The sequence below is a fragment of the Zalophus californianus genome, chromosome 1, assembly GCF_009762305.2.
Source record: "Zalophus californianus isolate mZalCal1 chromosome 1, mZalCal1.pri.v2, whole genome shotgun sequence".
Taxonomy (NCBI): Eukaryota; Metazoa; Chordata; class Mammalia; order Carnivora; family Otariidae; genus Zalophus; species Zalophus californianus.
In genome coordinates, this window is record NC_045595.1 from 68,634,888 (window position 1) to 68,662,501 (window position 27,614).

The following is a 27,614-nucleotide window of genomic DNA, read 5'->3' on the forward strand; positions in this document are numbered from 1 at the left end:
TCTAGAGAGTGAATCCCTGTTCATTTGCCATTTATTCAACAAATAATTGTTGAACTATTCTAAGAGCTGCAATACAGCAGGGATAAGAGAGAAGAGTTACCTGCCTCGTGGAATTTACCTTCTATTGGAGGAAACAGGTGATACATATGTAAACAGGTTCAGGGGATGATGTCAGATAGTGATAAAGGCTAAGAAGAAGGTTAAGGAGGGCAATGATGGAGGGAGTTGAGAGAGGGGTGAGTTCAGGAAGGTCTTTTCAGACACCATTCTGACGGAGTGTCCCTTGGACTGAGGCCGGAAGGACAAGAAGGAAGAAGTCGGGCAAAGATCTAAAGGAAGGGCTTTCCAGGCAAAGCAACATAAGCAAAGCCTTACAGTGGAAATGACCCGGACAAGTTTAAGGAACAGACGAAAGAGCCAGGGTGGTTGGAGCAATACGGCAATGGGGAGAGCAGTGAAAGAAGTGACAGGGGGCCGTGCAGAGAACATCAGCTTTTATTCTGAGTGATATAGGGAGCACCTGGAAAAGTGTCCCCTGGGAAGTGACAAGGAGGACCTTTCATTTACCAAGATCCCCCAGGCTGCTATGAGCTGAAAGGATCACGTCCTTTCCCAGTGAACGTGGAAGGTGGTTTCACATCTTCCTGGGCTTCTTCAGAAGTGAGCATGTGCCCCAGCAACACCCCGGTTACCGCCCGCAGTGGGCAAATATTTCCAATCAGTATCAGGAACTATTTTTCTGAAGAACAGCCAGTAAGTATGCAGGAGCAAAAAAGACTGATAACCACAATCACCCCCTCTGCTGGGAAAGCAAGTCCTGCCTGCTGGACACCGACCAGGGCAGGTTCGGGCAAAGGGAACGGCCCCAGCAGCCCCCTCCTCCGTCACCCTCGCCGGTCCCGAAGTTGCCTTCACCGGGTGTCAGGTTGCTGACATCAAACAAGAAAATGACCTCAGGAAAACATACAGACCAGGGAGTTTAATTCTGGAACGAAGGTGCAGAATTTCTAAAACTTCACTTCTGTCATCACCATTAAGACAGGAAGTCTTATTTCTTTCATACATGACCTTGACCATCAAAACCTAGATGATTTAGGAACCCAAACATTCCTAGAGGTCAGTTCTCTAATCTCTGTTATGGTTTGTAGTTTCATTTTATTACATATGCAAATTTATTAGGTTCGCGCTCCAATTTCCTTCCACAATTCTGTGTCACCCTCTTTCATCGAGTCACTTCAGGGACAGGGGTCTGTTCCTGGAGAATGTATTTTGACGGGTTGTAGAAGCATCGCCAGAGCGCCTTATGCTTTATGAGAGCTGAAACATATTTGCATTGAATTTTTCTAGCAGATTTCTGTCAACTATTTAAGAGGACATATGGAGTTTCTTTTCTTACCTTTGAAAAGGGAAAAAAAAAATACATGAAATCAGGGCATTTGGATAAATTTCCTTGCTTCCTCTGGTAGTTTGATGGAAGCATTTCTTAAAGCCAAGACAGCATTTGTGGTATGGGACCGAAAAGGAACAAGGAGACTGTGAAGTCTGGACCACACTTAGAGCAGATTTCTTACAGACCACATTCCTTTTTACTGAGTGTCCTTGCTGGCTCGATCCTAGACAGGTCCAGGAAGGCTCAGAACCAGAGTTTGTCACTGGGGAGACCTCAAGCTCTGTAGTGTGGCTTGGTGGTTGGTGTGGCCAAATCAAGACGCTCGTTCTGCTGGATGTCAGTGCGGCCCGTCTCTCGCTGACCTATTGTTCACTGATCTGATTATTCAGTACGTTCAGTTCCACAGTCACTTCCTACAGACCATTGGGTCCTGGGAATTATGCGCGGAGGAGATGGTGTGACAGGTGGGAAGGAGCGTGGGCTTCGGAGACCAAAGTCTCTGGGCTCACATCCCAGCTCTGCATCTTCTTCTCTGAGCCACAGTTTCTTCATCTCTAGAGATGGAATTAAAACATCAACCGTGTCAGGTTGTTGTGAGGGCTAAATGTAATAATGAGAAGCCTGGAGTCCAAATGGCACCGGGTGGACCCACATTAGCTCTGAGTTGGCTGCCTTCTTTCTTCTTCTGTTCCCTCCTAGAGGGGTCTCGGGAGCAGCATTCAGCAGGGGAGAAGGTGGGGCCCCACATGGGTTTGATGCAACGTGAGCTCCTGAAGGGCTTTTCTACGCTGCATGAGCGCCACCCCTTTGTGTTCAAACAGGTCCTCAGAAGAGCCCTGGTAAAGCTCTTCCCTGCGTTACCTGGGATGTCCACGGTCTCCCGTTGGCCCCCTGAAGAACGTTCATTCATCACAAAGCTAAAAGGAGAACAGGAGGGCCCCTACACTTTCACCATTTTCTCCTTTTTTACCAACCCAGCTATGAAGGTTGTGTCCGCCCCAACCCACTCAGGAGACTTGACAGCAAAAATGATAGATTCAAGGGGCGCCTGGGTGGCTCAGTCGGATAAGCAACTGCCTTGGGCTCAGGTCATGATTCCGGAGTCCCGGGATCGAGGCCTGCGTCGGGCTTCCTGCTCAGTGGGGGGTCTGCTTCTCCCTCTGTTCCTCACCTGCTTGTGCAAGCTCTCTCTCTCTCTCTCAAATAAATATCTTTTTTAAAAAAATGACAGATTCAAAAAAAAGACTAAACGGATGACCTGGAACTTATTCCATCCTGGCCATTGGTAATCACAGTCTCTTGCGTGGTCAGAAAGGATCCTTGAAATATTATATTTTCCCTTATTCCAAGAGCCCAGTGAACCCTTCTTTCTCTGCTGGCGTTGAAATCTCCTTACTGGTGTCAGTTTGTGCCAGCTCACTGGGCTCACTCGGCGGCTCACCCGGCTGGGCTTATAGTCCGTCCTGCTGCCCCCCTCCCCGCCCCCCCCCCCCCGCCCCGGCAGCCGCAGCATGCTCTCAGCTCTCTTTCCAGAAAACTGCTCCTCACCCTTGTACTCCCCTGCAGCTGCCTCACCGCAGGCCCTGGTGACCTTGAATTCCAGCTGCAGGAAGAGTTTCTGACGCTTTTCTCTGCCTCGGGGTTCTCCCCAGCCCTCGATCTGTCCCTCCTCTGCCAGTCAGAACTGTCTTCCTAAAAACCTGAGCCTCTCAAGAGGCCTGTGAGGAACGTGGGCTTCAAAATCAGGCAGATCTGGGTGCAAAGCCAGCTCCTTCAGGGCAAACCCCTCTCTAAGGCTCAGCTCCTCATCTGGGAGATGTGATCATAGTTCGTGCATCAGAGGGCGGTCAGGAGAGCTCAGGGAGGCAAGGTCAACGAAGTGCTCATCCCAGAGCTCGGCACGCAGTAAGTGCTGGGGGAAATGCTCTGAGAGCCTGTGGTGGCGCCTCATGGCTGGGAGCACAAAACTCAGACTCCTGAGCTTGGCATTTGGGGTGCTGCCCGCCCCCGTCTCCCTACTGTTAGTCATCCTCCACACACCCCAGGCTGCTATGGCGGTCCCCATGTCGTCACGCCTCCCGGACTGGTGTCCAAAGGACCCTCCTCATCTTCGCTGTTCCTTAAATTCTTTCTTGGGCTTCTGGACCAACCCCAAAGTCACAGAGTGGTGGGGCCCCTGCGGATCTGCAGCCCATTGCTCACAGTGCAGGGTAGGGCCTGTCTTCTGCTACCTGCCATTGGTCTTTGTGTCCCTCTCCCCTCTCTGCTCTCTGAGGACAGGGACGATGGCTGACTCGCCTCTGCATGGAGTAGACTCTTCCTGAAGGCTTGCATTCAGTTAGTGATGATGGGAAATAGCAGGTGATGTTTGAGGGCTTGGTTGGTTCAGTTTCCCAGCTAGGCAATGGCATCCCTTGTTTTTATTGCATATCAGTACGCACGGTTCACTCTGCTCCCAGTCAAAGGGAAATACGGGTGTGTGTATTTCCCAGGATATGTGTGTGTACCTGGCAGGGGCCCCGGGGAACGGGGGGGGGGGGCTGTCTGCATGTCCATGTCAGGTTGTCTACTGTCATTTCTTAGGACAGACCATTCATTCAGATATTACGTTCTCCTTTTTTGATGTTAAGTTACCCCCTGTTTATGAAATTATGGCGGTGGTAGGTAATACTAGATCATAGTGGCTTTTTTTCTCTTTTTTAAAATATTCTTTTTTAAAAAAGATTTTATTTATTTATTTGAGAGAGAGAGTGAGAGAGAGAGCACAAGCTGGGTGAAGGGCAGAGGGAGAAGCAGACTCCCCACTGAGCAGGGAGCCCGATGCGGGGCTCGAACCTGGGACTCCAGGATCATGACCTGAGCCTAAGGCAGATGCTTAACCGACTAAGCCACCCAGGCTCCCCTCTTTTTAAAATATTCTTAATTGGCAAGAAAAAAACTGGGAAATGAAGAGCAGCAAAGTTTAACTTTTTTTCAGTAAGAACAGTAAAAAACATCCTTCAAAACACCAAGTAGACAAGGAAAGCTGTTTCGAGAGCATGGTATGCAGTGGAAGGCATCTAAGTCATAGGCCGTCACCAGTAACAGGTCCACCTAGAGGCAGCAGGGCAGGTGGGGTGGGGGAGTGTTGAGGAGGGGCCCAGTATGTGGACACTTGACACATGCTGTCTAATTTAATCTCCAAAGCCCCTTGAGCTAGATGGTGTTATCTCTGTCACGGCAGAGGCTCAGAGAGGTTAAATCATTTGCCCAAAGTGTCCCAGACAGTGAAACCTGAATTTCCCAAGCCTCGTGGTCTGGGGTGTGCAATGAGGAGGTCACATTAGCATCAGTCCTGAGTAGGAAGCCACAGGGCCACGGCACCCACCGCCCCCGCCCCCCACCATCTCCCTGTAGCAGTTGGGGAAAGCTAGGAAGGCTTCTCCTAAGTGTGCACGGACAGCCCTGTCATAGGGGCCTGCTTGGGGCCTTCACAATTGTCTGGGGGGGGCAGCAATGCGTCCCAGAGCACAGGCCTCATCAGGCCGCTGCTGCCTGCATGCCTTCTCACAGAGGACTCCAGAGCAGCCATATCAAGGCCAACTTACGACTTCCCCATACCCAAGCATTGCTGCCCTCGTGGGCCCTTTCCTTCATAAAACACACTTACAAATCACATTTTACAACTATGTTGATTTAGATTAATACATTATTGTGTATTAAAACATGTTCCTGAACCTAAGAGTTCTTTTTTTATCTTCTGATTTTAAAACAAATTAAAACATTTGTATAGGCTCCTGAAAGAATGATGAGCCATAGGCTCCATGCTTGCTGAGCTCAGCGGACAAGGAGGCCCTTTGCAAGACCCTGCCAGAGCGGGAGTCCCCTCACCACTGCCCACCCCTGTTTCATGGATTGGCCCATGGACCTCAGAGCATACTGCCTGCTTCTGTATCTCACAAAAACCCTAGTGCCCAGGTCCCTTGGGCCTCTATCTGTTTAGCTTTTCTACTCTTGTTATAGGCATCGGAACAGTTCCCAAGGTAGAGCGAGAAAAATTCCTCTTCTGCCCCAGACACCTGCACACATCATTTAACCCACAAAGCTTTTTTCCTACATTGTATTCGATGAGATCATATCAAGACTTATATCAAGTCAAATAAATAGACAGCCCAGGCCTCCGTCACAGCCCCAGTCTATCACACACAGCCAGACGTGTGTGTGTTTTGGCCCAGCTGAGTCAGGCAGACACGGGGGGTGCGCCCGGGTAGAGCCGGGCCTGGAATCAGTCCTCTGGCATCCAGAGTGTTCCCTCTCTGGGAGGCCAGGCATTTCACGCGCTCCCGCTGTTTGCGTGTTGGCAAGCTTGGGATATTCTGGTAAGGAGCATTCCTGTCTATTCCAGCTTGGAATGAGTCTGCATTTCTTTGTCCAACACAAAGCTTTGAAATGAATGATGATGCTGGAAAAAAAAAATCTCAGGAGAGTTTGCAAGGATTGCTAATAAGTATATCTAGCGTTTAGGATAGAAACAGCCTTTTCTGTAGAACTCTGTAGAACTCAGAATCTGCCACTGGCAACACCTTGCATTCCGCATGTCTTTGGCAAACCATTTATAAGGAAGAGAAGAATTTGTTCTGGCAACATGTTTTATATGAAGAGGGAGTGCATGGGCACAGGATGGAGAAATCACTAAGGCTAAAGTTTGTGAGGAGTGAGAAAAAAAGGAAAGAAGTCTCGCTGCTCTCTGCAGTCCCTAGAGAGAAAAGAGCGAGACAGCTGGGGTTTATGACTTGGGTCCTGCCCTGCTCTTCTGCTTTCTTGGGCCCACTGAAATGGCCACCATGGCGGGACCCCAGCCTCGGAGTGGTACATAACCTTCTGAAAGGTCTGCCTTGGTCCAGCTTTTGCTTACAGGCAGGCAGGAAACATGAGTCTTTCTTGAAGTTTCTTATTTTGCTGCCTCTGGTGAGTGACCGAGGAAACCGGGGTGCTTCTCGTCACCTTCTGTACCCCAAGTGTGGGCTGTTTGGGCCCACCCCAGAGGTAGTGCGGTCAGCATTATGGAGTTGACGTTCCACGTGGGGCTGGGACACAGACTGAACCCTAGAAGTGGACACTCGGGCTCTCAGCAGCAACCATCAGTGGTTGGGAGACCGAGACAAGTGGGTGTCTCGGAGCAAACAGATCCCATGGTGGCTCAACCACCGAAACCATGCTCTAGCTTCTCCATGTTGGCACACACCAAGCATTTAAAAAGGGAATCGTGCCGGTACGCGGCACTTAATAAAATTTGACATTTAATTTGTATGTCTTTGATCACTAGAAGGTTGAACTTGTTACTGCATGGCCATTTCCATCCTTATCTATGGGGCCCTTGGCCTCAAGTGTCCTTGAGGCCAGCCTTAGTTGCCCCTAGGCCATCTGCTAATGTCCGCACTTTCACCTCTCCCTTATTTGATCCCACGAAACTGTCACATTGAATCCACCTTATAATTACTCTCTGGAGTACCATCAGCTACCATTATAGCTCTCTTTGGGCTCTCAAATTGTGCTTTGTTTGTGCCATTCAGCTCGGCTCTGTGGGGCTGTAAGCAATAAAGCAGAAGGATCCTCTAGCTCTTCACTTCTCCCACACGCAGGGCTTCCTGCCAGCAGCCTCGTCCACACCATCTTTTCATCTGAACAAAACCCTGTCCGGTGCTAAATATAGCTTTATTTAACATAATTGTACAAGGTGCTTTCTACTTTTAAATCTAGACTGGGCATGGAGCGGGACATTTACATAACAAGTTGGTGTCAGCCCTGTAACAAATCTTCTGATTTTCTTTATTGGACCAGTGAGGAAACTAAGGAACAGGGAGGTTTGCAACCCTGCTCCTGTCATACGGCTACTTAAATCTCAGGTATCCCAACTTCCGGTAGGTGCACTGTTCACTCCCACCCCCATGTCCAAGTGAACAGCCCAGTCCTTGGTTGTGCGCAAGGAGCCTCTGATCCCCTGCAAAGCCTGGTGGATTACAGTGTGTATTTCCCCATGGAGAGCTCACCCACCAGACTTGGTGGGGAGTGCTCCCGCCATCTGGCTCACCAACCAGACAGAGATCTCGTCCAGTTTTTTCTTTTTCTTTCTTTCTTTCTTTTTTTTTTTTTGGCCACTTCCCCCAGCTGGAGGCTAGTCAGCTTCTGAAGTGGTCCAGGGCTTTCCCCAGACCACAGACCTTCCAGGTGAAGCTGTGGGGCTCTCCTCCCACTAGCTGCCAGGTACTGCCACATTCTGACTTAGTGGCAAATGCAGATGATTTCAGGGGCCAGGGAAGTATGTCCCGGTGTCAAGTGGCTGGCGTAGGACTAAAGGCATGCCATGAGAGGGGGGCTTCATCCATTTTGCACTTCATCCCAGCACCTGGAGCAGCGTCTGCACACCATAGATCACCCCCAATAAAATGCGTAGAAGGAACAGTGTGGGGATTGCAGAGAATTGGCAAATATGTGTTTCATGGAAGGCATTCTTGTCAAAAAGCACACCTCTGGGTAATATTTGGCTTCCAGCTCACAACCCCTATGGTTGAACAAACAAGGCTATTTATAGATGGAATGAACAATGACCGCCAAGCAACAGGGATGCCCAGCTTATCGCTTTGATGTGTTCAGTTGGAGTCAGGACATAGGACCTTTTTCAGTACCTCTTAAATCCTTTCCATTAATAACCCTGACCCTTTAATGACCCTGTCCTAATTGGAGACATGTGCAAATTTTCACACTTTCCCTTCTACTGTGCTGTGGTCTTTTTCTGAGTCTCTTAGTCACATGTCTTTCTTTTCAAAAAATGTACAAAGAACACCCCTTTTACCAAATAAGGGGCAGACTTTCTAAACACATACTTACGTCCTGAGAGAAGGGTGACAAATCTGCTTTCATTCATACAACGTCACTTTTTCTGAAATGGACATAAGCAAATAGTGGCAGCTGTTTTGTGCCAAAATCACTTTGCGCCCAGTCCATCTTCACCATCCCAGTTCGTCTTCACAATCCACCAGAGCAAGCCACAGAGTCCTGGAGAGCAGGGGACAGCCCCCAAAAGTTTCTCCCCAGGTGAAGCGTTGACCCTGGCTGTTCCCAGGGACACTGACCTTATTCCACTGGGTCTGTGTCACCATCCTTCCATCCCATTCTGCCGACACCCCAGACCCAATTGTTTGGGTTTGTAGCAAAGTCCCTTGAACCAAAAGGAGTGTGGTTCTTGGGTCAGTCAAGCAGCTGTTGTGGAGTAGACAGACTGGATGGGGAGCCCTCTGAGCACACGTGCCCTAACCCTACAAAGGGTTGACAGATACAAGACCATGTGCCTCAGCGTGGAAGCCCAGAGCCAGCTTCTAGACTGTGGACTCAGCCATTGACTTGTCACTTAAACACATCGATTCCCTAGTGAATTGGGAAGGGTATCAAAAGCATCCTCTAGCAAGTAGAATCTACTTGGAGGAAAAGACTTTGTAAAATCAAGCCATAGCCATCATTAATATTTTGGCCAGGATATATGAGTGAGAAAGGTAAAGGTACCAAAGGCTTTAAAATTCCAGATTTTCTTGAAACATTTTACTGGTAAATGGTAAACACACACACACACACACACACACACACACACACACACACACACACACACACACACACACACACACACACACACACACACACACACACACACACACACACACACACACACACACACACACACACACCCCCCCCTGGTCGGCAGTAGGCAATATTTGGCTTCCAGTTTACAAACCCTTTGATAGGATAAATAAACTTGACTCTAAATAGAAACCATTGCCATCCAGAAACATTGAACTCCAGCTTATTGCTTATGTTCTATGTCCCAATGAACTCAAAGATGCGGATAATTTTTTGTGGTTGCAATGCCTCTCTCCATCAATGACCTTGGCCCAGATCTGAACTGATTGTAATTTTCAGCCCTGAATGTAAAAGCTTGTGTCAGTGAGGAATATATTCAGCTACAAATAACAGAAAATCTGGCCAACAATGGCTTCAATGGTAGGGGACTATTTTTCTCATGTAACAAGATGTTCAGAGGCAAGGGGTGACTCACGGTGGTTCAGCTGATCTGCGGCTGTCTGGGCCAGGCTCTTTCAGGCTTTCTGACCCACCTTACTCAGCATTTTGGTATTTGTCACAACTGCACACCTGTGATCAAGGCAGACAGGAGTGGGGAAGGAGAGCATCAGCCGGATCTATTCACCTGGTTAGGAAAACAAAAGCTTTCATCGAGACCTCTGGGCCAGCTTTCCTGTCAGGCTCACTGGTCAGAACTGTGTCACATGACTGCCCCTGGCAGTGAAGGAAGAGGGAAATAGAGTATTTCTCCATTCAGCCTCTATGGTCCAGCAGAGCAAAGGGAGAATGGGCTTGAGAACAGGTGTGTGGGAGCTAAACACACAGGGGCTACTGACACACTGCAGGGAAACTTCCAACAGACTCACTGACCAGATGACGAAGCTGAGTTCCAGAAGTACACAGTAACTGGGTCAAGATCCCATCATTAAATGAAGTTAGAGCCAGATCTAGAACCCAGGTCTCATAATGCCCAGTCCAGAAAGCCCCCTATTGGACGAGCCATGGATGTAGTCTGACAAAGTCTGTGACTGAAGCTCGGTTGAGGAAGTAGAATATCATCCAGAAAACGAGGTGTGGCTATAAAACCAGCAGCAGTGGGCAGGAGATGGAGTGGCCTCCCCTTGAGGTCTCCTTCCCTGGAGGGGAAGGACAGTGAAGGGGACAGAATCAAATAATTCAGGGTGAGTCACAGAAGCTAGGCCACGTCACATCGGGCCTCCTCCAGATGCTCTCCTGCCGGGTAGATTGTTTAGCTTCTTGTTCCTTTGGCACATCGATGTTCGTGTGTGTTATAATGGAATCAGTCTCATGATGAGCACCATGATGATGCAGAATTTCCATGTCAGTGTTAATGTGCTGTTCTTGTCTTCTGTCCCCTTCTGTTATTGGACCAAACAGAAGTATTCTGCTGTTTCTCTCTGCAACATCTCCACAGAAGTCCTGAAAGTCATCAATGCCACAGAGGAGCTGATAGCAGAGTCCACAGGGCCCTGGGAGTTCTCATCTGTCCCTCCCGACAGAGAGAAGGGGACGTTTCCTCTCGGGACAGACCAAGCGAGACTGGATGAGCAGCTGACTTCCCTGGAAGAAAACGTAAGACAGTGGGGATGTTCCCTGTCTAGGGCAAGCAGGTGCAAAGAAGAAACTGATGACGGTGTAACCCATCAGGAACAGTGCAAGGACCATACACACCACCACCATAGCTGATATATTCTCAGGAAGGGGCTCGGGCTGGGTTCTCCAGAAGCAGACCCTGAAGTGGGGGTTTGCCTGCAAGTGATTTCTTAGGGAAGTGCTCCCCCAGGGAGGCTGGTCAGGGAATGGGGAAAGACAGGGGGAAGGGAAGCAGTCAAGTGAAGGTGTGACCTTTTTTTTTTTTTAAAGATTTTATCTATCCGTTTGACACAGAGAGGGGCTGGAACGCACAAGCAGGGGGAGAGGCAGAGGGAGAGGGAGAAGCAGGCTCCCCGCTGAGCAGGGAGCCCAACACCGGGCTCAATCCCAGGAGCCTGGGATCTTGACCTGAGCTGAAGGCAGAGGCGTAACTGACTGAGTCACTCAGGGGCCCCAACAAAGGTGTGACCTTAGACAAAGAGTAGCTTTGACCTGAGCCTGCAGGAAGCCCCGGGGTATCAGTTGCATCTCAGGGTTGTCCTGAGGCAAAGGAACTGGCCTTTCCTACAGCCAGCAGACACTTCCGTCTCTACAAGCAAGCAAGGAAAGTGTCTACAGGATCCCCAGGCAGTCCTCTGTACAGCTGAGCCTGGGAACAAAAGCACACTGAAGCTTGGGGGGTGGGAGATGCAGGAACTGTATCCCGTGGGGATCCAGGTGGAACACTGCCACAGGGAAAGGGGGTGGTTGCCAACAGAATGTAGGTCACAAGTGGTCTACCCTGCTTCCAGACTTGTGTGCTGGTAGTGGATTTTTCTAGCCTGACTTGGGAGGACAGAAAAGAGGTACCAGATTCTTACATATCAATATCCACACTCATTGTTGAGTGTTTTAATAAATTCCTGATGAGAATTTTCCAACACTGTAGACTAGGGGGTGACACAGAGATTGGGACATTAACCACTCGGGCCATAGTCACCGTCACCAGGGGGCATAATCCTGCCCACGGAAGTGATATCAAGTCAGGGGGTTCCATCTTTCCAGAGCCAGCAGAATCAACCCTGATTGTGGGGTGCTGTCATGAACACAGTTCTCAGAAATCAGGAACTGTTAGTAGAGGCAATTCTTGCAAAAAGTTGAAACAACAACAAATCAAAAATGACTCAAGTTTTAAAAAAAAATGCCAATTGTTTTAACTTAAAAGTTAAAGACTCTCTCCTTTGGAATTCCCATAAAACCTAAGTAGAGGTCCATCTGCCCCTTACCTCATTTTGCTGCCCTTTCTGTCCACTCATCTGTCCCCATTAGATGGGCACCATTGACATTTTGGGTTCGATAATTCTTTGTTGTGGGGGGTGAAGGATGTTCAGCAGCATCCCTGACTTCTGCCCATGAGATGCCAGTGACATCAAAATGTGACAGTCAGGGAGCTGGGTGGCTCAGTTGGTTTGGTGTCTGCCTTCGGCTCGGGTCACGATCCCAGAGTCCTGGGATCGAGTCCCACGGTGGGCTCCCTGCTTTGCGGGGAGTCTGCTTCTCCCTCTGCTCCTCCTCCCACTCGTTCTCTCAATCTCTCTCTCTCTCTCAAATAAATAAACTCTTTAGAAGAAAAGAAAATGTTTTTAAAAATGTGACAGTCAAAATGTGTCCAGACGTCAAATATTGGAGGGGGAGCTGCAGGGAGGCAGGAACCGGGTCACCCCCAGATTAAGACTCAGATGTATGAATCCCTGCAGAACACGGTCTTTCACATGAGTAGCCCCAGCCCTTGCCCAGAGCTTGACGCAGAGGTGCTCAAAGAGTGTTTACCTGATATATGATTCAGACGAATGAAGTCCTTTCCTTAGGAAGAAATGTTTTATTGCTAATATGGAGGGTCTCTGTTCTTTAAAGATGTCTATGATACAGTTCTTTCAGTGCTGATAGTCCTAAAATGGCCTTAATCCTGGACACACAGAATGGAAAAAGTTAAAGTCAAGATACGGTGCACCGGGAAAGGAGTGTTTTTGTTTTACCAAGTAACTGTATTTAAAAAAAAAAATACAATACGTGAAATACTCACATTAAGTGGGTTCCCAGGGCACACTTAAAGCAAAGACAACATGCCTTTTTTTCCTGCAAGGGGCATGTTGAAAAATGCAAAGCCTTTGTGGGCAGTTTTCATTTTGTAAAATCCTTTTATTATCCCTTACGTTTCTTTCCTTGGGTTCCTTAACATTTTCAGGTCGAAACACATGGCACTTACCCGCTGATGTGAGATGTCAGAAACCCCAGCAGGGACCTGCGCTCTAAGGCGGCGCGCGGGGGGGGGGGGGGGGGGGGGGGGGGGGGGGGGGGGGCGGGGAATAACTCCCTGTTCCCGGTCTGGCCTGGGAGATGCCTCGCCTGATCCCCAAAGAGTTAACTGTTTCTCCCCCTTCTTCCCCTCCTCCCCTCCCCCTTCCAGCTTTTCAAATTGCACCTCGGAAGAAACTCCATCTACTTTCCTTTGAATTCTAAGGGTTTTGAGTCAGAGAAGGGATGACTCTTCTCTTTATCTCCTTAGAGATAAAGATCACAGAGCCCTGGGGCTGGTTTTGCTCTGCGGTTTCCAGGATGGAATTCAGCTGAGCAGCCCAGGGGCGGGGCTGATTCTTAAATGGGCCTCTGAGTGCAGCTGATTTAATTAAACCGGGACTTTTTGTCTGTGTTCTAAAGGGCCCTCCGTTTTTCTCCACTGCCTTGCTCCTTTGTGCCGAGGAGCCGGGAATGTCAGAACTAGAAACGGAGATACTTATTCTCACCTTCTGAACAGAGTTTCAGGAAGGGACTATCTTGAGGTGTGGGTATGGTTCAGGGATGCTGTAGCACCCAGAGAGTGGCCGTCGGGGCTGGAGGGGGCGGAGAGTGGTCCCCACCCCTGGACAGTGTAGTCCATGGAGAGCTGGAGCCCGGAGGAGCGCCCCCTAGTGGGAGCAGTCACCGTGCAGCCCGCCCAGGGAGAGAGCAGGGGCACGGAGACAAACTTCCCTCTCCTCCTGCCTTTGATCTCCTGCTGGTTGTCTCCATTGGCCAAACCCATCCCAGCCAGCAAGGGAGCCTGGGTGATGATGTTCAGACAGGTCAGCCTCACTGAGAACAGGGCGGGGCAGAGGAGGATAAACAGTGGATCTAGGGCTCAACAGAACCCCTGGCAGATCATTCTCAGACCCCTGGTGTGAGGAGTAGGGACCCACAGAGGCCACCTTGTGGATTTTTGCAGGGTTATGACTGGGAGGGATGAATCGGCTCCCTCATACCCCCACCACCCCCATTGGAGGAGCTTCTTCATTCTCTTCTTTGCTAAATGACCAACCGACGGCCTGGGGCACCCCATAATTCCCAGCACAGAGGTAGTGCAGGGACAGCCCCAACTTCCCTTTTAGCATTGCCCTGTAACTTTTGGCAACACCAAAGCCCATGGTGTCTATAGTGACAGCAGACACAGTAGAACTGCCCCATGATGGAGCCCAGCTCTGCCACAGAATCCAGGAGCAGGCAGAGGATGTTGGTCCTCCTTCTCAAGGCTCTTGGGCACCCCCGTGGCACAGGAGAGGATGTGGAGCTGGGCTACTTCAGTGGTCCTCTGCCTTCAAGAGCAAGCAAGAAATGCTATCAATTACTGTCTAGATGTAGTCCTCTAGAATGTGTTTCATGGAAGGCAAGTCCGACAAGGATGCTATAAAATCAAATCAGTTTCAGCAGTCTGTATAGTCTTTCTAGGAAAATTGAGAGACGTGTTAGCACATTAAAGACTCTGAGAAGTCCTGCAGCAAAGAAATCTGTTTAATTCTCTTTACCCTAAAGGCTTTGCCCACAAAGCCCTTCCTTAATGAAACACCCGTTCTAGTCCCTTGAACCACTTTGAGGAAGATGAGTTGAACCAGGAGCTAGTCCATGGGGTCATGGGCATCAGTGGCTGGAGCTTGGAGAAGACCTAGCTTACACAGACATTGTAGCCATGGTTCTCGCCAAAAGTGGGCCTTTACTCAGCCAGCAATTCCAGGTTAATGGTTTTCAAATGGATTGTGTTTTAAGACTAGAATAACATTCCATCATTATAGCATGTTAACTTGTGTTATTTCACCCCCAGCAACAGAACGAACGTCAGGTTGATCTATAACCACAATAACTCGAGTACCATTAGGTCAGAGTTTCAAATGTAAAAGGTCATAACGGTGCAAATGAGATTAAGTATCAGGGCATCACAGGGCAGGATGGATAAAGTCATGGGATCTGACATCAGCCCCCGGGAGCTCAAATCCCAACTCCATCACTTCCTAGCTTCGAGGCCTGGGGAAGTCACTCACCTTCCAGGACCAAATGTTCTCCTCTTTAAGATGGTCATGATAATAGCACCCACCTCAGGGACTGCCACGAGCAAGGGAACCTTCCCTTCCCCCCTCGTGCCAGCAAAGCCCACTTTCAGGGAACACGGAGTAAAAGATGAACATTCTGGCCTTGCTGAGGGCTTGGAACTAGTTCATATTGTTTTGATTTGGCAGAGAAAACAAAGAACATTAGCAGATGACCATGTTGAAGACAAAACAAGAGACTATTAGGATGACACAGCTGTATGATGTAATGATGTTGAGTTTTGTGTGTTCTGGAAAAATCAAGGTTCCTGAGACCAAAGTTGTGACAAGTTATGTTTAACCCCATTGCCACACTCACTGAGATTATTCGTTTGGTTACATAATCATTCCAGATTTTGTTTCATTGTGCAACCCTGTAAGTCTTTATTTTAAATTATCTTATCAAATACATTTTTTTATCGTCTCTCCTTGTCTCTCCCTCCCTCTCTCTTTTCTCAAGTTTCTTCCCCTCTGAAGAGAAGTTTTCAACTTCAAAACTTTTAAGACACAAATTTTTAATGTTTTCTCCCCCTTTGAAATATCCATCATTTCCTTCGTGTGACAAACAACTAAGCGTATCTTGTTTTCAAGACAAAGAATAAATGTCTTACATTAACTGTGAGGATCTTTTAGAAACAGAAGTTCTCTGATCCTTGCATATGGCAAAGAAGGATAAAACTAAGGGCCGACTGAACTATGGCAGTTGTCGGTGGACATTTGCTTCGAGGCCCCCTCTCTGACTGACGAATCACTTAACATGGCGTCCCCTGTGTCAGTCCCTGAGGGAAGCTCCCCCAACCCAGTTCATCATGCCTGGCGAGGCACAAATGCACATTCATCAAACCTGCCCCTGCCTTTGCTCCACTTTGAAATGTCTTGTAAAATTGCCAGTTTTAATGCAGATGCGTGAATCAGGCCAAGGAACTGACAGGGTAGGAGCACCTCAGCGTTATTCCCCTCCTCAAAAACACTCGGCATTGCTCAGTACAAAACACTTGGCATGACTTGTGTGCACAAGCTCTTGGCTTATCCTAACAGTTTTATTTTTAACTCAAGTTAAAAGAGCCGTGTGTGACCGTGTGTTTTCATTCAGATCGACTCTAAATTGCTGTGATTACATGTTTAGAGCTTTACATATGTTGATTAAATTTCAAAAACCTCTCGTTAAGTAATTAGCTTCTTTGGATCAATCTCGTTCCGTGTAGTTGGTTGTTGCATCACATTACTATTTAGGCTGAAGGACATTTGTTTCGCTCACCCTGGCCGGTATCCCTCAGTGTGAATTATTCCAACGATTGTACCTACTGTTTGCCCCTTTTTACGGCAATCGCCTTATAAACTCATGAGTCAAATTTTTCTGCCTTTAATTTTTCCTCAGATTATTCCCTTTGTCTGATTTTCTCTTTAATTTTCAAAGGCTCTTAAAAAACTGTCTTGTTTCTTTCAACATCGCACAATTTTCTAAGAAATAAACTGTTTTCCTACTACACATTGCAGGTTCATCTTAATGCTCTTAGCCTGCTTCAAGCAAGCCGAAGGTCATCAATCAGAGATAATTCACTCAAAATGTGTCATTGTTTTAAATTAATTTCATCTCTTTTATGCTTTCTGGATTTTTTTCAGTTGCCAAATGCCAACCAAGATTTTTCTTGGAAAAATCACATCATGAGTTTCTCTTTGTGTCTTCTGTCTTGGCACTATGGTTGTTACAGTCACTCGACAAATTTACAATTTATGTAGCTGACGCCATGTCCTTTGGACAATTTTATCATATTTTAAAGACTTAGAAGTTGCTTTTTCAGGGCGCTTGGGTGGCTCAGTTGTTAAGCGTCAGCCTTCGGCTCAGGTCAGGATCCCAGGGTCCTGGGATCAAGCCCCACGTCGGGCTCCCTGCTCGGGGAAAGCCTGCTTCTCCCTCTCCCACTCCCCCTGCTTGTGTTCCCTCTCTCGCTGTCTCTCTCTCTGTCAAATAAATAAATAAAATCTTTAAAAAAAAAGTTGCTTTTTCTTGCAGGAAAGTTTGGGGGGTAGGTGTGGTTGACAGTGAGGGGGTGGTAAGACCTCATGCTACCATTTCAGTGTGAAGAATGTTTATAAATGGGGGCATTCCCTGACTTTTCCCCCAGTGCTGAGCCTGGTTCTCTCTCACTGCCCTGAATTACCAAGGTGCCCTGAAAGGACCCCCCACCCCCGGTCCCAGTTCCAAAACCTGAGCTCAGAAGCTGCACCTCCTCCGCAGGTGTACCTGGCAGCAGGCACCGTGTACGGACTGGAAGGCCAGCTGAATGAACTGGAGGGTGCCGCCCGCTGCATCCACAGTGGCACCGATGAGACCGAACTGGCAGATCTGGAGGACCAGGTGGCCACGGCAGCAGCCCAGGTCCACCATGCTGAGCTCCAGGTAAGAACTCCCTCTCTGCACAGATGGAGCACCATCATGAAAGGGGAGAGGGCACCCCATCTTCCACAAGAATGATTGCAGAGCCTTTCTATCAGTTCTGTAGTGTGCTTGCACGGACCTTTTGGGTGGGTTCCACCAAAAGGACCCTCCTTTTTGAAAATGACAGCCTTGATAATATATCAGATTTCTCTTTAAACCTATGACACCTTCCTCTTGGACAAATTCCCTGACCCACAGGTGGGTCTCCTGGCCAAATAGATCCCCATTCCATCCCGAGACCATCCTTCCCTAACCTTGATCACATGGTTGATGACTTACTTGATGCCAGTTTCCCCCTCTATACACTAAAAGCCCCATGAGGACAAGACTACAGCTGCCTAGCTTAGCACAGTAACTCCAGTGCCTACCATAATACTGGACATGGGTTTGGCACTCCATAAAAATGAGGTGAATAAATGAATGAAATTAAAAGTGTGGATTTCTCAGACCAATATTTTGCATGATTTAGATATGGCCGATCCAGAACTGAAATGATGCTATTTGTAACTTTGTGAAGACACTAGTTTGAAGCTTTCATGGGTATTCCCATGGCCTCTGACTCTGGATCAGAATGGACTGTGGACTAAGTCGCTGATTCTCAGACTGGGGTCCATGAGACATGCTGGTCTCTATGGTATACGCTCAGTATAGACCTCTCTGGTTCAGTGATATTTCTACAGACCTTGCATCTTAAAACTGCATCCTAGGGGACCTGGGGTCAATGGAAACCACCTATGGATAGAGAAGATGATGATCTCGAGTGGTAATTATTTTTTAAATAAATATGTTTGTTTTAGAGAGTCAAAAATCCCTACCACTACTGGCAGCATTAAGCACTCTAGAGAATGTGAGGGCACCCATTCTCCACCCTGTGGATGAGTTAATGCTGCAGGCTAGGAATGGTCTCATTGCACATAGCGCTGTCGACTATTCATTATCAACAAGAATGGCTGAAAACCATCTCTCCTCAAGTACAAATTATTTTCCAGAAATGGAATGTTGGTTTCCACCCAACATTTAATCAATTTATGATCAAAATTATATACAGTAGAATCAAATCATTTGTTTTCTGGGGGTATACTTTGCAGCAAATACTTCTTGAGTGGTTTAGCAGGAAGTAATATCATTTATGGGTGTTTGGCAGGGTTTTACTTGATAGTTATTCCTGCTCTAGATATTTCTAGTCTTAAATTACTGGAGCCATGTTTTATGGCAGAAAATCCTGGAGTCCAAAATGCCCATGTTCTATGTGTTTGAATGTGCCTAGTCTTTATACATTTTTTAATGTGACAGTAATGTTATCAATAATACCTAGTGTTCAGTGAGCCTTACTTGGTGCCACGAGTTGTACTCAACACCTGACCTCATTATTGTAATTAATCCTTTCAGCAACTCCATAACATAGCTACTGTTATTTTCCCCTTTTATTTCTAGGGAGCCTGAGCTCAGGGAGGTTAAACCACTTGCCAAGGTCAAATAGCTTAAGAGTAATGAAGCCAGGACTTGAACCTGTCTTTCTGACCTCACAGCCACATTCTTCACCAGTCTGTGCTGTGTGGTTTTCTGAGAAATGTGCTGGTCCTGCCATCAGACACATATCCACTTACAAACTGTAGTCCTTAATTTGCAAGGGAGGTTGTCAACACTGCCTTCAGTTTTATGGATCTTCACAATGTGGGACTCCTCAGGACCATGGAGACTCCCCCTACTGCCTGCCTGCCACCAGAGAATGAAGCTTCGTGCTCCCTGTTGTCTGTTTCATCCCAAGTTGTCCCCACTGAGGAGGGTAGATACGCTAAACTTGTTCTTGGATTAGGTCAGACTCTAGGGACTCTCTCACTTTGGAGCTTACCCTTGGCACAGGATTGCCCGGTGCTTTGGGAGATTGCAGGATGACCCATGGGGTGGGGGGTGTGCTACTGTGCTGTCCACTGTATCATGCAGCATCATCTCTGTGAGCTTCCTGGGGAAGGTCTCTCTTAACTCTCAGTATCAGGAAAAACTGTTCTTCTGAGCACTGGGGTCTTTGTCTTGTGGACATAGAATCCTACACTGATCTCTTTGCTTTGGCTCCCAGGAAACTCAGACCTGAATTTGTCATCCCCTCTAGCAAGTGTAAGGATCACTGGGTATGCAGTCTTAGGAATGAAGTGGAACATAACTAGGTAGATAGATAAGAGAGAGAGAGCAAACTGTAGGCAAAATCAGCCCTCAGTAGCCTCCTTTCCTCTTTCTCTGGCCTTTGCCCTATGAACTAAAACGCAAAAACTTAACCCCTTCTTATTCCACAGCCTGCCAGTCAGCAAATCAGGAGGCGAGCAGCTTGCTCTCCCAGTGACCTCTCTCCCAAGGCCTGCCAAGCAAGGCCTTCCATCAAAACTGCTTGCAGGAAAGAACATGGGCATCTAATCCACACCAGCTGCACATGACTGATAAAAGTTTAGCCTGCAACCTTTCTCAGGGGCCTGTGCAGGTTACTGGTCTATAAGCCAAAGGAATGCAGCTTTCAATTTGAAATTTGAGGAGTCAGAACAAGAAGGCATCTGGGGGCCAGGGAGGGGCAGGGGCTGCACGGTGTCTCCCCTGGGAGCTGGCTGCTGGACAGCTTGGAGTATTTCACCAGTTGCCACAGCCTTGGCCTCCGCCCTCCGCATCTTCCTCTTCTGACCAAGACTACCTGCGCTTGGGGCGAGGGGAAGCAGCTCCCATATTCACCGACCCTTCAGTCCTTCTCTCTGCACTTCTGTAACATCTGTCCCAATAAGCTTTGTCCGAAGAGGTCCTCAGTAAATGACAGCAGAATCTGAATTTGTTCTGAGCAGCTCAAGAGAACGGAGGGATGGGGGAGGTGGCAGAGACCTCAGGGGCCACACACACTGGCTGCTGGCCGACTTTCGGGTTCCCTGTCTGATGCCCTGGCAACACTCAGGCTGTGTCCAGAGATCACAGGACAGCTGTGACCCCCATCTCCCCCCTCCACCACCAGCCTGTTCCCGCCTCTTCCCATGTCCCCCATGCCGGGCCTTGGCAGATCCTCTTAGAATGTGGCAGTGTGGCAAGAGCATGAGGACTGGCAGGAATTTGGAGCTCTGCCCCAGACCAGCTGTGAAATGTTGGCTCTGTTACTTATCCCTCTGAGCCACAGATTCCTCATCTATAGAACCAAGAGAATGGTACCTCTGTCATAGGTTTATGAATGAGTTCACCTATTTAAAATGCTTAGCATGGTGATAGCACATATTAATTAATTTCTAAGAGCAGAGACTATGTCTTCTTCATCCCTGGGGACATGGATGGGTTAGGGTTCTTTCTGGGCACTGACTGGGCTCTTGCTCTCTGTATTTGCCTTAAGACTCTTGAAACGTAATCTGAACTCTCTCTGATCTTCTGATGTTATAGTGGAGGAAACTGATGCCCAGAGAGAAGAGAGAGTTTCTCAAGGCACTTGTCCTTTTAATGAAAGAAATGGACTTGAACCAGGGACTGGTGGGCCTCCCTCCTAAGAGTTGGTGCTGTGGTTTTGGTTCATGGAGTAGAACAAAGAAGGACCTATAAATCATACTTGCCTTTCAAGGCTCTCATCAGGTGTGGCTCACTCTGGAAGCCTTCCTGATCACCTCCTTCCCCTCTCCCCACCCATGATGGGCCACGGTTCCCATCATGCCCAGGGCTTCTACTTATCTCTAGAGATATATCCCTGACAAGGGTGTTGATATACTCTAGAGCTATCAAACTAGACATTTAAATTCACAAAGGAAGGCCTGTGTTTTATTTTCTTACTACAGCACTAGATAGAGAAGGGCTTGGTAGAAGTTGAATGAATGAGGGGCACCTGGCTGGCTCAGTCGGTGGAGCATGCGACTCTTGACCTCGGGGTTGTGAGTTTGAGCCCCACATTGAGTGTAGAAATTACTTAAAAAAATAAAATCTTGGGCGCCTGGGTGGCTCAGTTGGTCAAGCGACTGCCTTCGGCTCAGGTCATGATCCTGGAGTCCCGGGATGGAGTCCCACATTGGGCTCCCTGCTCAGCGGGGAGTCTGCTTCTCCCTCTGACCCTCTTCCTTCTCATGCTCTCTATCTCTCATTCTCTCTCTCTCAAATAAATAAATAAAATCTTTAAAAAAATAAAATAAAATAAAATCTTTAAAAAAAAAAAGAAGTTGAATGAATGAATGAATGAGCATACATCAAAGCAGATTTGTTCATTATAGATTCCTGTCACTTTTAACAAAGATTCCCCCCACCTGTGCTTTTCCCCTACTGATTCTTTCTGTTGCATTAAGATCTCTGATATCGAGAGCCGGATTTCAGCCCTGACCATTGCAGGATTAAACATAGCACCGTGTGTGCGCCTCACAAGAAAACGAGATCAGAAGCAAAGGAACCAGGTGTGTTTGTCCCTCACTTCCTCTGTTGGAATATTGCACGACCTGGAAAATTTAGAAGATAAAATATCTTTGGCTTTGCAAAGGTGTGTTGACTGCTGTGTTCTGTTTGTAGGTACAAACCATCGACACATCAAGGCAGCAGAGGAGGAAACTGCCTGCCCCACCAGTGAAAGGTGTGCTTACAGTAAAACCACAGAGCTACCAAAGAATTAAGCCTGACTTACTTACTTTGAGTGATTCAGTGATTTGAGTTTGACGACCAGACCTAATGGGGAGTTCTCACCCAGAAGTGCTCTTGTGAAGAATTTTATCTTGACTTGAATCCCCCTAAGAAGCAGACCCCAGGACAAGGATGGGATTTGGGAAGTGATTCCAAGACACACTGGTAGGAGAAGCAAGAAATGATTCAGGGAAGGAAATTAAGTCAATGCAGTGCAATTTAATTCATAGTTAATTTCTCTGGGCAAATGAGGCTAACTCCCACCTGAGGACTTCAGGGAGATAGCATCGATTGCACTTCAGAGTTTCCTGCCCAAAGAATAGGAAAATGAGGATTTCAACTCTCAGCTATCAGCCCCTGACATTCACTGGGGGGAGGCATTAATTCCCTGGTACTTCTACCCCATCCCATGCATGAGCCGAGAGAGAGTGACGGTGCTTGCAGAAGCACGCTTTTGGAAGGTGCTGGATGCCAGAATGTGTGGTGATGTCAGGGAAATGTGGGCAGGGCATCAGAGGCATCTAACACAATGCACAACCCACAGGGGATTCCAGCGATGCTGGTGTTGTCCCCCTCCTCCACTGGGCGTCTTCAACAATTTCCCCGGATTCAGGAGCCATATATGATGGTACCAAACTAGGACTTAGGTCTACAGATCAGAAGAGTAGACAGTCAGAAGATATGTTTGAGTCTTGGCTCCATCATTCTTTGTTCAGCATTTATTGAATCCATAAAGCCCCATACAATTACAATGTATTACAGATCCATGGTCCCTTATTTGAAACCCTTGGATAAGTATATGTTTCAGAATGTCTTGGACATTAGAAAGGTACTATGGTACATGTATAGTATCATTCCTAACAGCCCCCTCCCCGTGGTGTCTGGGGAAGCATCTGATAAACACATTAACAAGAGAATGTTTACTCTCGGTGGGATGGACAAGGATTTTAAATGGCCATATGTCAATGTAAGTCAGGTTTTGCCATTGGACAGTTTGGGCCCCAAAGTTTTACGGATTTACAACTTTTAGAGCCTTTTATATTCCAGAATCGCAAATAAAAATTTATGAACTATAGACGGCGCACCTGGGTGGCTCAGTCGGTTAGGCATCCGACTCTTGATCTCAACTCAAGTCTTGATCTCAGGGTCATGAATTCAAGCCCTGTATTGGGCTCCATGCTGGGCGTGGAGCCTACTTAAAAAAAAAAGAATTTATGAACTATGGTAGATTATCTCCAAGCTACCCTTTCCTGGAAAGCCATAAATGATTCTTGAATTTGTTTGGTGCATATCATAAAAATAAACACAAAATTAAAAGCTTCTGCAGTCAGACCTGTGGACTGGAATGAGATGCCAAATCTAGAACCAAAATCTGGGTCATGGGGACACCTGGTCTTTCTTCCTCAACACTCAGCCCAGCTTCTGGTTATCACTTATTTCTATTTGTTTCCTTTTAGCTGAAAACATGGAGTCATCTTCAGTGACCACCATGAAAACATTTAACCGCAACTTCATTCTCCAAGGCGCCTCGACAAACAGGACTAATGAAAGGAAAAGCACCACCAAGGATTTGATGGTAACTCAGCTGTGTCTCAATGCCCATCGCTTGCACTGTAGATGGGGCCTCCATTCTTTAGCCCTTCTGTCCGCAGCTCCCCCATCAGAGGCCCAGGAAGCATCCTTCCTGCATGATCTCACAGTCTGTTGGTTGGGGAAGCGGGGGGAGTATGGGAAACGGGGTGGGGGGTGTGCAGTGAGAAGTGATGAGCACCCTACCTGGTATTGCTAACCTCTTTGATATGTGGATACATCCTCACAACTATATATCCCGTTCCTTGTAGGGTTTGATATGCGAGAACTAAAAATGCGTACATAAGAATGTAAGGTCTGGTTGAGGTGTCAGAGTTTTTATCCTGTTTTTGATCCATGTTCACTCTTCCTTAAATTTCTTGTTAGCCATTAATTACTTATTGCGTTCCTGAAAAAAAGTCAACAGCTGCCCCTACATGCAAAGGAAGGGACAGGAGATAATTTGCACAAACTCCGGAGAGCCTGTAAAGAGGGCTAATGGATCGTTTGACCAAACAGCTACCTATGCTAGGTGCTGCTTCTATGGGAAGGGCTAATCCAGCTAAACTGCCTCAGTGGTACCATTATGCTGAAGGCAGAGGCGGGGGGGGGGGGTGCAGGGTGACAAGACTGAAGCAAGGGCAAGTTTACTCTGTTGCCTTTTACACATCACCCATCCCTCCCTTCCCCTTCCTCCCCCTCATGGTCCCTGTACCCTGAGTGCAGGAACCCCAAGTAATGGCATAATGGTGGCCATGCCCTTTGGGGTTACCGAGTGGCAACAGCCTGCCCACTGCTTTTTCTTCACTGCTCAGCCATGACCCCTGACCTTTTCAAGTCCAATTACTTTGCTCCAGGCAGTTACTTTAAAAGAGCTAAAACGCTGCATTTATCGCACTTAAAAGGGCAGACCATTAGGGCCAGGGAAGGAATCTGTTATAAATAAAATAGTTATAAACATTACCTTTCAGAGAGAGAGAGAACAGAGATTAGTGGTCGCCAAGGGCTGTGGGGGAGGGGCCAGAGGAAGACACCACTTGACGGGTAAGAGGTTTTGGTAGGCTTTGGAAACTGGATAGAGGTGGTGGCCACGTGACATTGTGAGGGTAGTAAATGCCCCTGAGTTGTTCGCTCTTTTTGGGGGGCGTGGGGCTGGGGGTGGGGGGGGATCGAGTCTGGAGCAGGGACGGCGCACTCATGTCTCCCCGCAGGAGCCCGCTCCGGAGTCGGCTGTGACGTATTAGCGCCCCGGGACTCCACTGCCAGTGACCCACTGCCTCCGGCCGTACACGACAGTGCCTTGACCCAACAGCCATCGAATACTGTACGGATTCCCACCCGTGGAGAGGGCGTGGGGGAGGCCACGGTGCGCCGCTGCCCAGGGCTGTCCCGATACCTCACCCAGAAAGCAGTCCCGGACTTGCGCACTGCGGTCCTGCCCGCGCTCTGCCTTAGGCTCGCAGGGGGATCCGAGACAGCCAGCCGCGCCGCGGGTTTCCAACAGCAGAGCTCCGTGTGCACAAGATGCATCTTTTCCCTGTCCGCTTTGCTACTCTGTTGTCTTTAAGATCTCTCTCTCTCTCTCTCTCTTTTTTTTTTTTTTTTTGGTCCCTCTGATTCAACTAGAAGTACGTGTCAACAGTTATTTGTCCAAAGGAAAACAGTTGGGGGGTGGGGGGCGGAAGGAAGGGAGATGGGTATTATCATTTAATTCACCATCAGTTCTTATCTCTCACAAGCATCTTTGTCCCCCAAGCGCTAAGGCAAAAAAGTGCAAATGCCCCGCCGTAGTGAACCATCGGGACTGTCCCATTTGGAGAGCGTGCACCCGGGCGAGCATGCAGGTCTCCCTTTGGCCACCTCCTTCCCGGGAAGTTCCAACCCCCTCCCCCCCTCCACCCCCATCCTCCGGGCATAACCAGTCAACCAGTCATTCCCATCGCTTTGCCATCACAAGCCACGAAATGGAAAGCTTGGCCTCACCCACGCCATGGCCAGGTCTATCTGAAACAAGGTCTCATTGAGAATTCAGGGCTCTTCCCTGGAGTTACTGACAGTTTCCGCACTCTGAAGGGGAGGGGAGCTTGAGAAAGCCTCAACACTGACTTAACTTTAGGGCGCTGTCCGGAATCCACATGATGCGGGTTAGCAACGACTGCGCGGCCGTGTCTAATGGGGTTTAGGTAAATGGATTCTTGCAGACAATAACCACGTGAGAAAATGTTGTCCTCCAAAATTTATTTCCCAATAAATATTCAGCAAAAGAAGTAGAATGACCTGAAAGGTAAACCTGGTTAAAGAATCGCCTTGGGAAAACTTACAGGCATGAAAAAAGCAAGGATAAACTGAATTTAATGGACACAAGAGCTGACACGAGCTGCACGTTGGTGGTCTCAAATGCATGACTCCGTACGTAGAGTGTGTTTATAAAGGCAAATGGAATGGAATTTCGCACAGTGAATTGAGCATTTGCAACCTTTCTTAAATCTGTCCCTGAGACATTCTGAATCTAAGGAAGCAAATGATGGGAGGCAAGTTTGACCGAAATTCATTAAGTGATTGCTTTCAGGGAGGCAATTCCTTCTACTTTTCATCGTTAGAGCAACCCTCTTTGGTAGGTATCCCCATTTTTCAGATTTGGAAACGGAGGGGACCAGAGAGATTAGTTTGCCAAAGTCACACCTTGAAACTAAGGCTAATTGGAATGCCCCACAAAAGCCTCACTCCGTGTTTGTTTCAACTTCTACATTCTTTTGCTGCTACACACATTCCCAGACCTGATTTGCTGCTGAGATGTGTGTTATGACTCCTTCCTGATGGGGGTCTGCCTATCTTCCAGTGATGCTCCCTGCTGATGCTGTGTATGTGTTATCCCACAGAAATGACTCCTTTGAAATAAACTAAGTCTTTGGCTCTTTGTTCTGTTGGTGTGACTCAAAGCAGACAAATTTTTAAAAACACAACAAAAAAAGATCTGAGTTCCAAATAGAATGTTTTCTTTAAGAGGCATGAAAAGCAACTATTGTTGTGTTACAGTGTTAAAATATTCAGTTTTCTTTGACAAAAACGTGTACTGTGTAAGCCTTGCAAAAAAACAAAAACAAAAACAAAAAAAAGAAGAACCCTGCTCTATGGCATTTGAAATTTTATAAAGGTTTCCTTGTGCCAAATAAGTGCAAAGATTTAATTTACTATTAAAAACCATAAGCATATGTTATAGTTTCAGAAGAATTATTTTGTCATCAAGTGATTTTGATCTTTGGTGTCAATATTTATATTTAGATTAATTTTTATAAAGGAAAATATTTTAATGGTTTAAGAAAATGAGGACAATAGGACCATATCTTTGATGACTTCTGAAAGTTATGCTTGCCTTCATGTTATGTGCATATTGCCAAGAATTACTGTCAAGAGAAATGATAAAGAAGTAAAAGTCATTTATGAAAAATAATGTCTGTGGGTGTGTGGTTGTTTGGGTTGGGAAGGACTGAGTGCAGAGGGGACAGGGAAAGAACGTTCAAAGCTACTGTTCAAAGCTACCGACATTCAAAGCTACTGTTGCCCCCCACCCCCATTCTTTCCAGTTACACCACTTGCTTCTCCATTACTCATTGTCCTGAGAGCAGAATTCCCCAGTATAAGACCAGCAGTTCTCAAAGCAGGGGGCAGGAGGGGAGCAGTGTGGGTTTATCCCTCAGGAGACCTTTCTGATTGTCATAACTTGGTGGGGGGTTGCTACTGGCATATAGTGGATAGTGGCCGGGGATGCTGCTAAACATCCTACAACGCATAGCCACCCGCAACCGAGAATTATCTCACGCAAAATGTGAACAGTGCCAAGGCTGAGGACCCTGGGACCCTGGAGGTAAGCCTGCACATGAGCGGGGAGGCCCCTGCCGGTCTCTGCAGGGACGGGGTAGCTATGCAGGAAGCAGGACTGTGACTCTCCCAGAGTCTTTCACAGGTTCAGTGGCAACTGTGGGCTCTCTGGGGCCGGCCTGCCCAGACA

At 47.7% G+C, this 27,614-nt stretch overlaps 1 protein-coding gene across 3 annotated transcripts in view; it reads left to right on the forward strand.

The window, feature by feature from the left end:
- Window positions 1-27,056, forward strand: part of LOC113918524 (myosin VIIA and Rab interacting protein) — a 417,240-nt gene extending 390,184 nt beyond the window's left edge. For all 3 annotated transcript variants that reach the window (XM_027587034.2, XM_027587037.2, XM_027587036.2), the window contains exons 12-17: window positions 10,400-10,594; window positions 17,228-17,389; window positions 21,712-21,816; window positions 21,929-21,989; window positions 23,494-23,612; window positions 24,817-27,056. In XM_027587034.2, the coding sequence (XP_027442835.1) occupies window positions 10,400-10,594; window positions 17,228-17,389; window positions 21,712-21,816; window positions 21,929-21,989; window positions 23,494-23,612; window positions 24,817-24,849 (675 nt within the window). In that variant the 3' untranslated portion in view covers window positions 24,850-27,056. The remainder of the gene's footprint in view (window positions 1-10,399; window positions 10,595-17,227; window positions 17,390-21,711; window positions 21,817-21,928; window positions 21,990-23,493; window positions 23,613-24,816) is intronic.
- The last annotated feature ends 558 nt before the right edge of the window (window positions 27,057-27,614 follow it).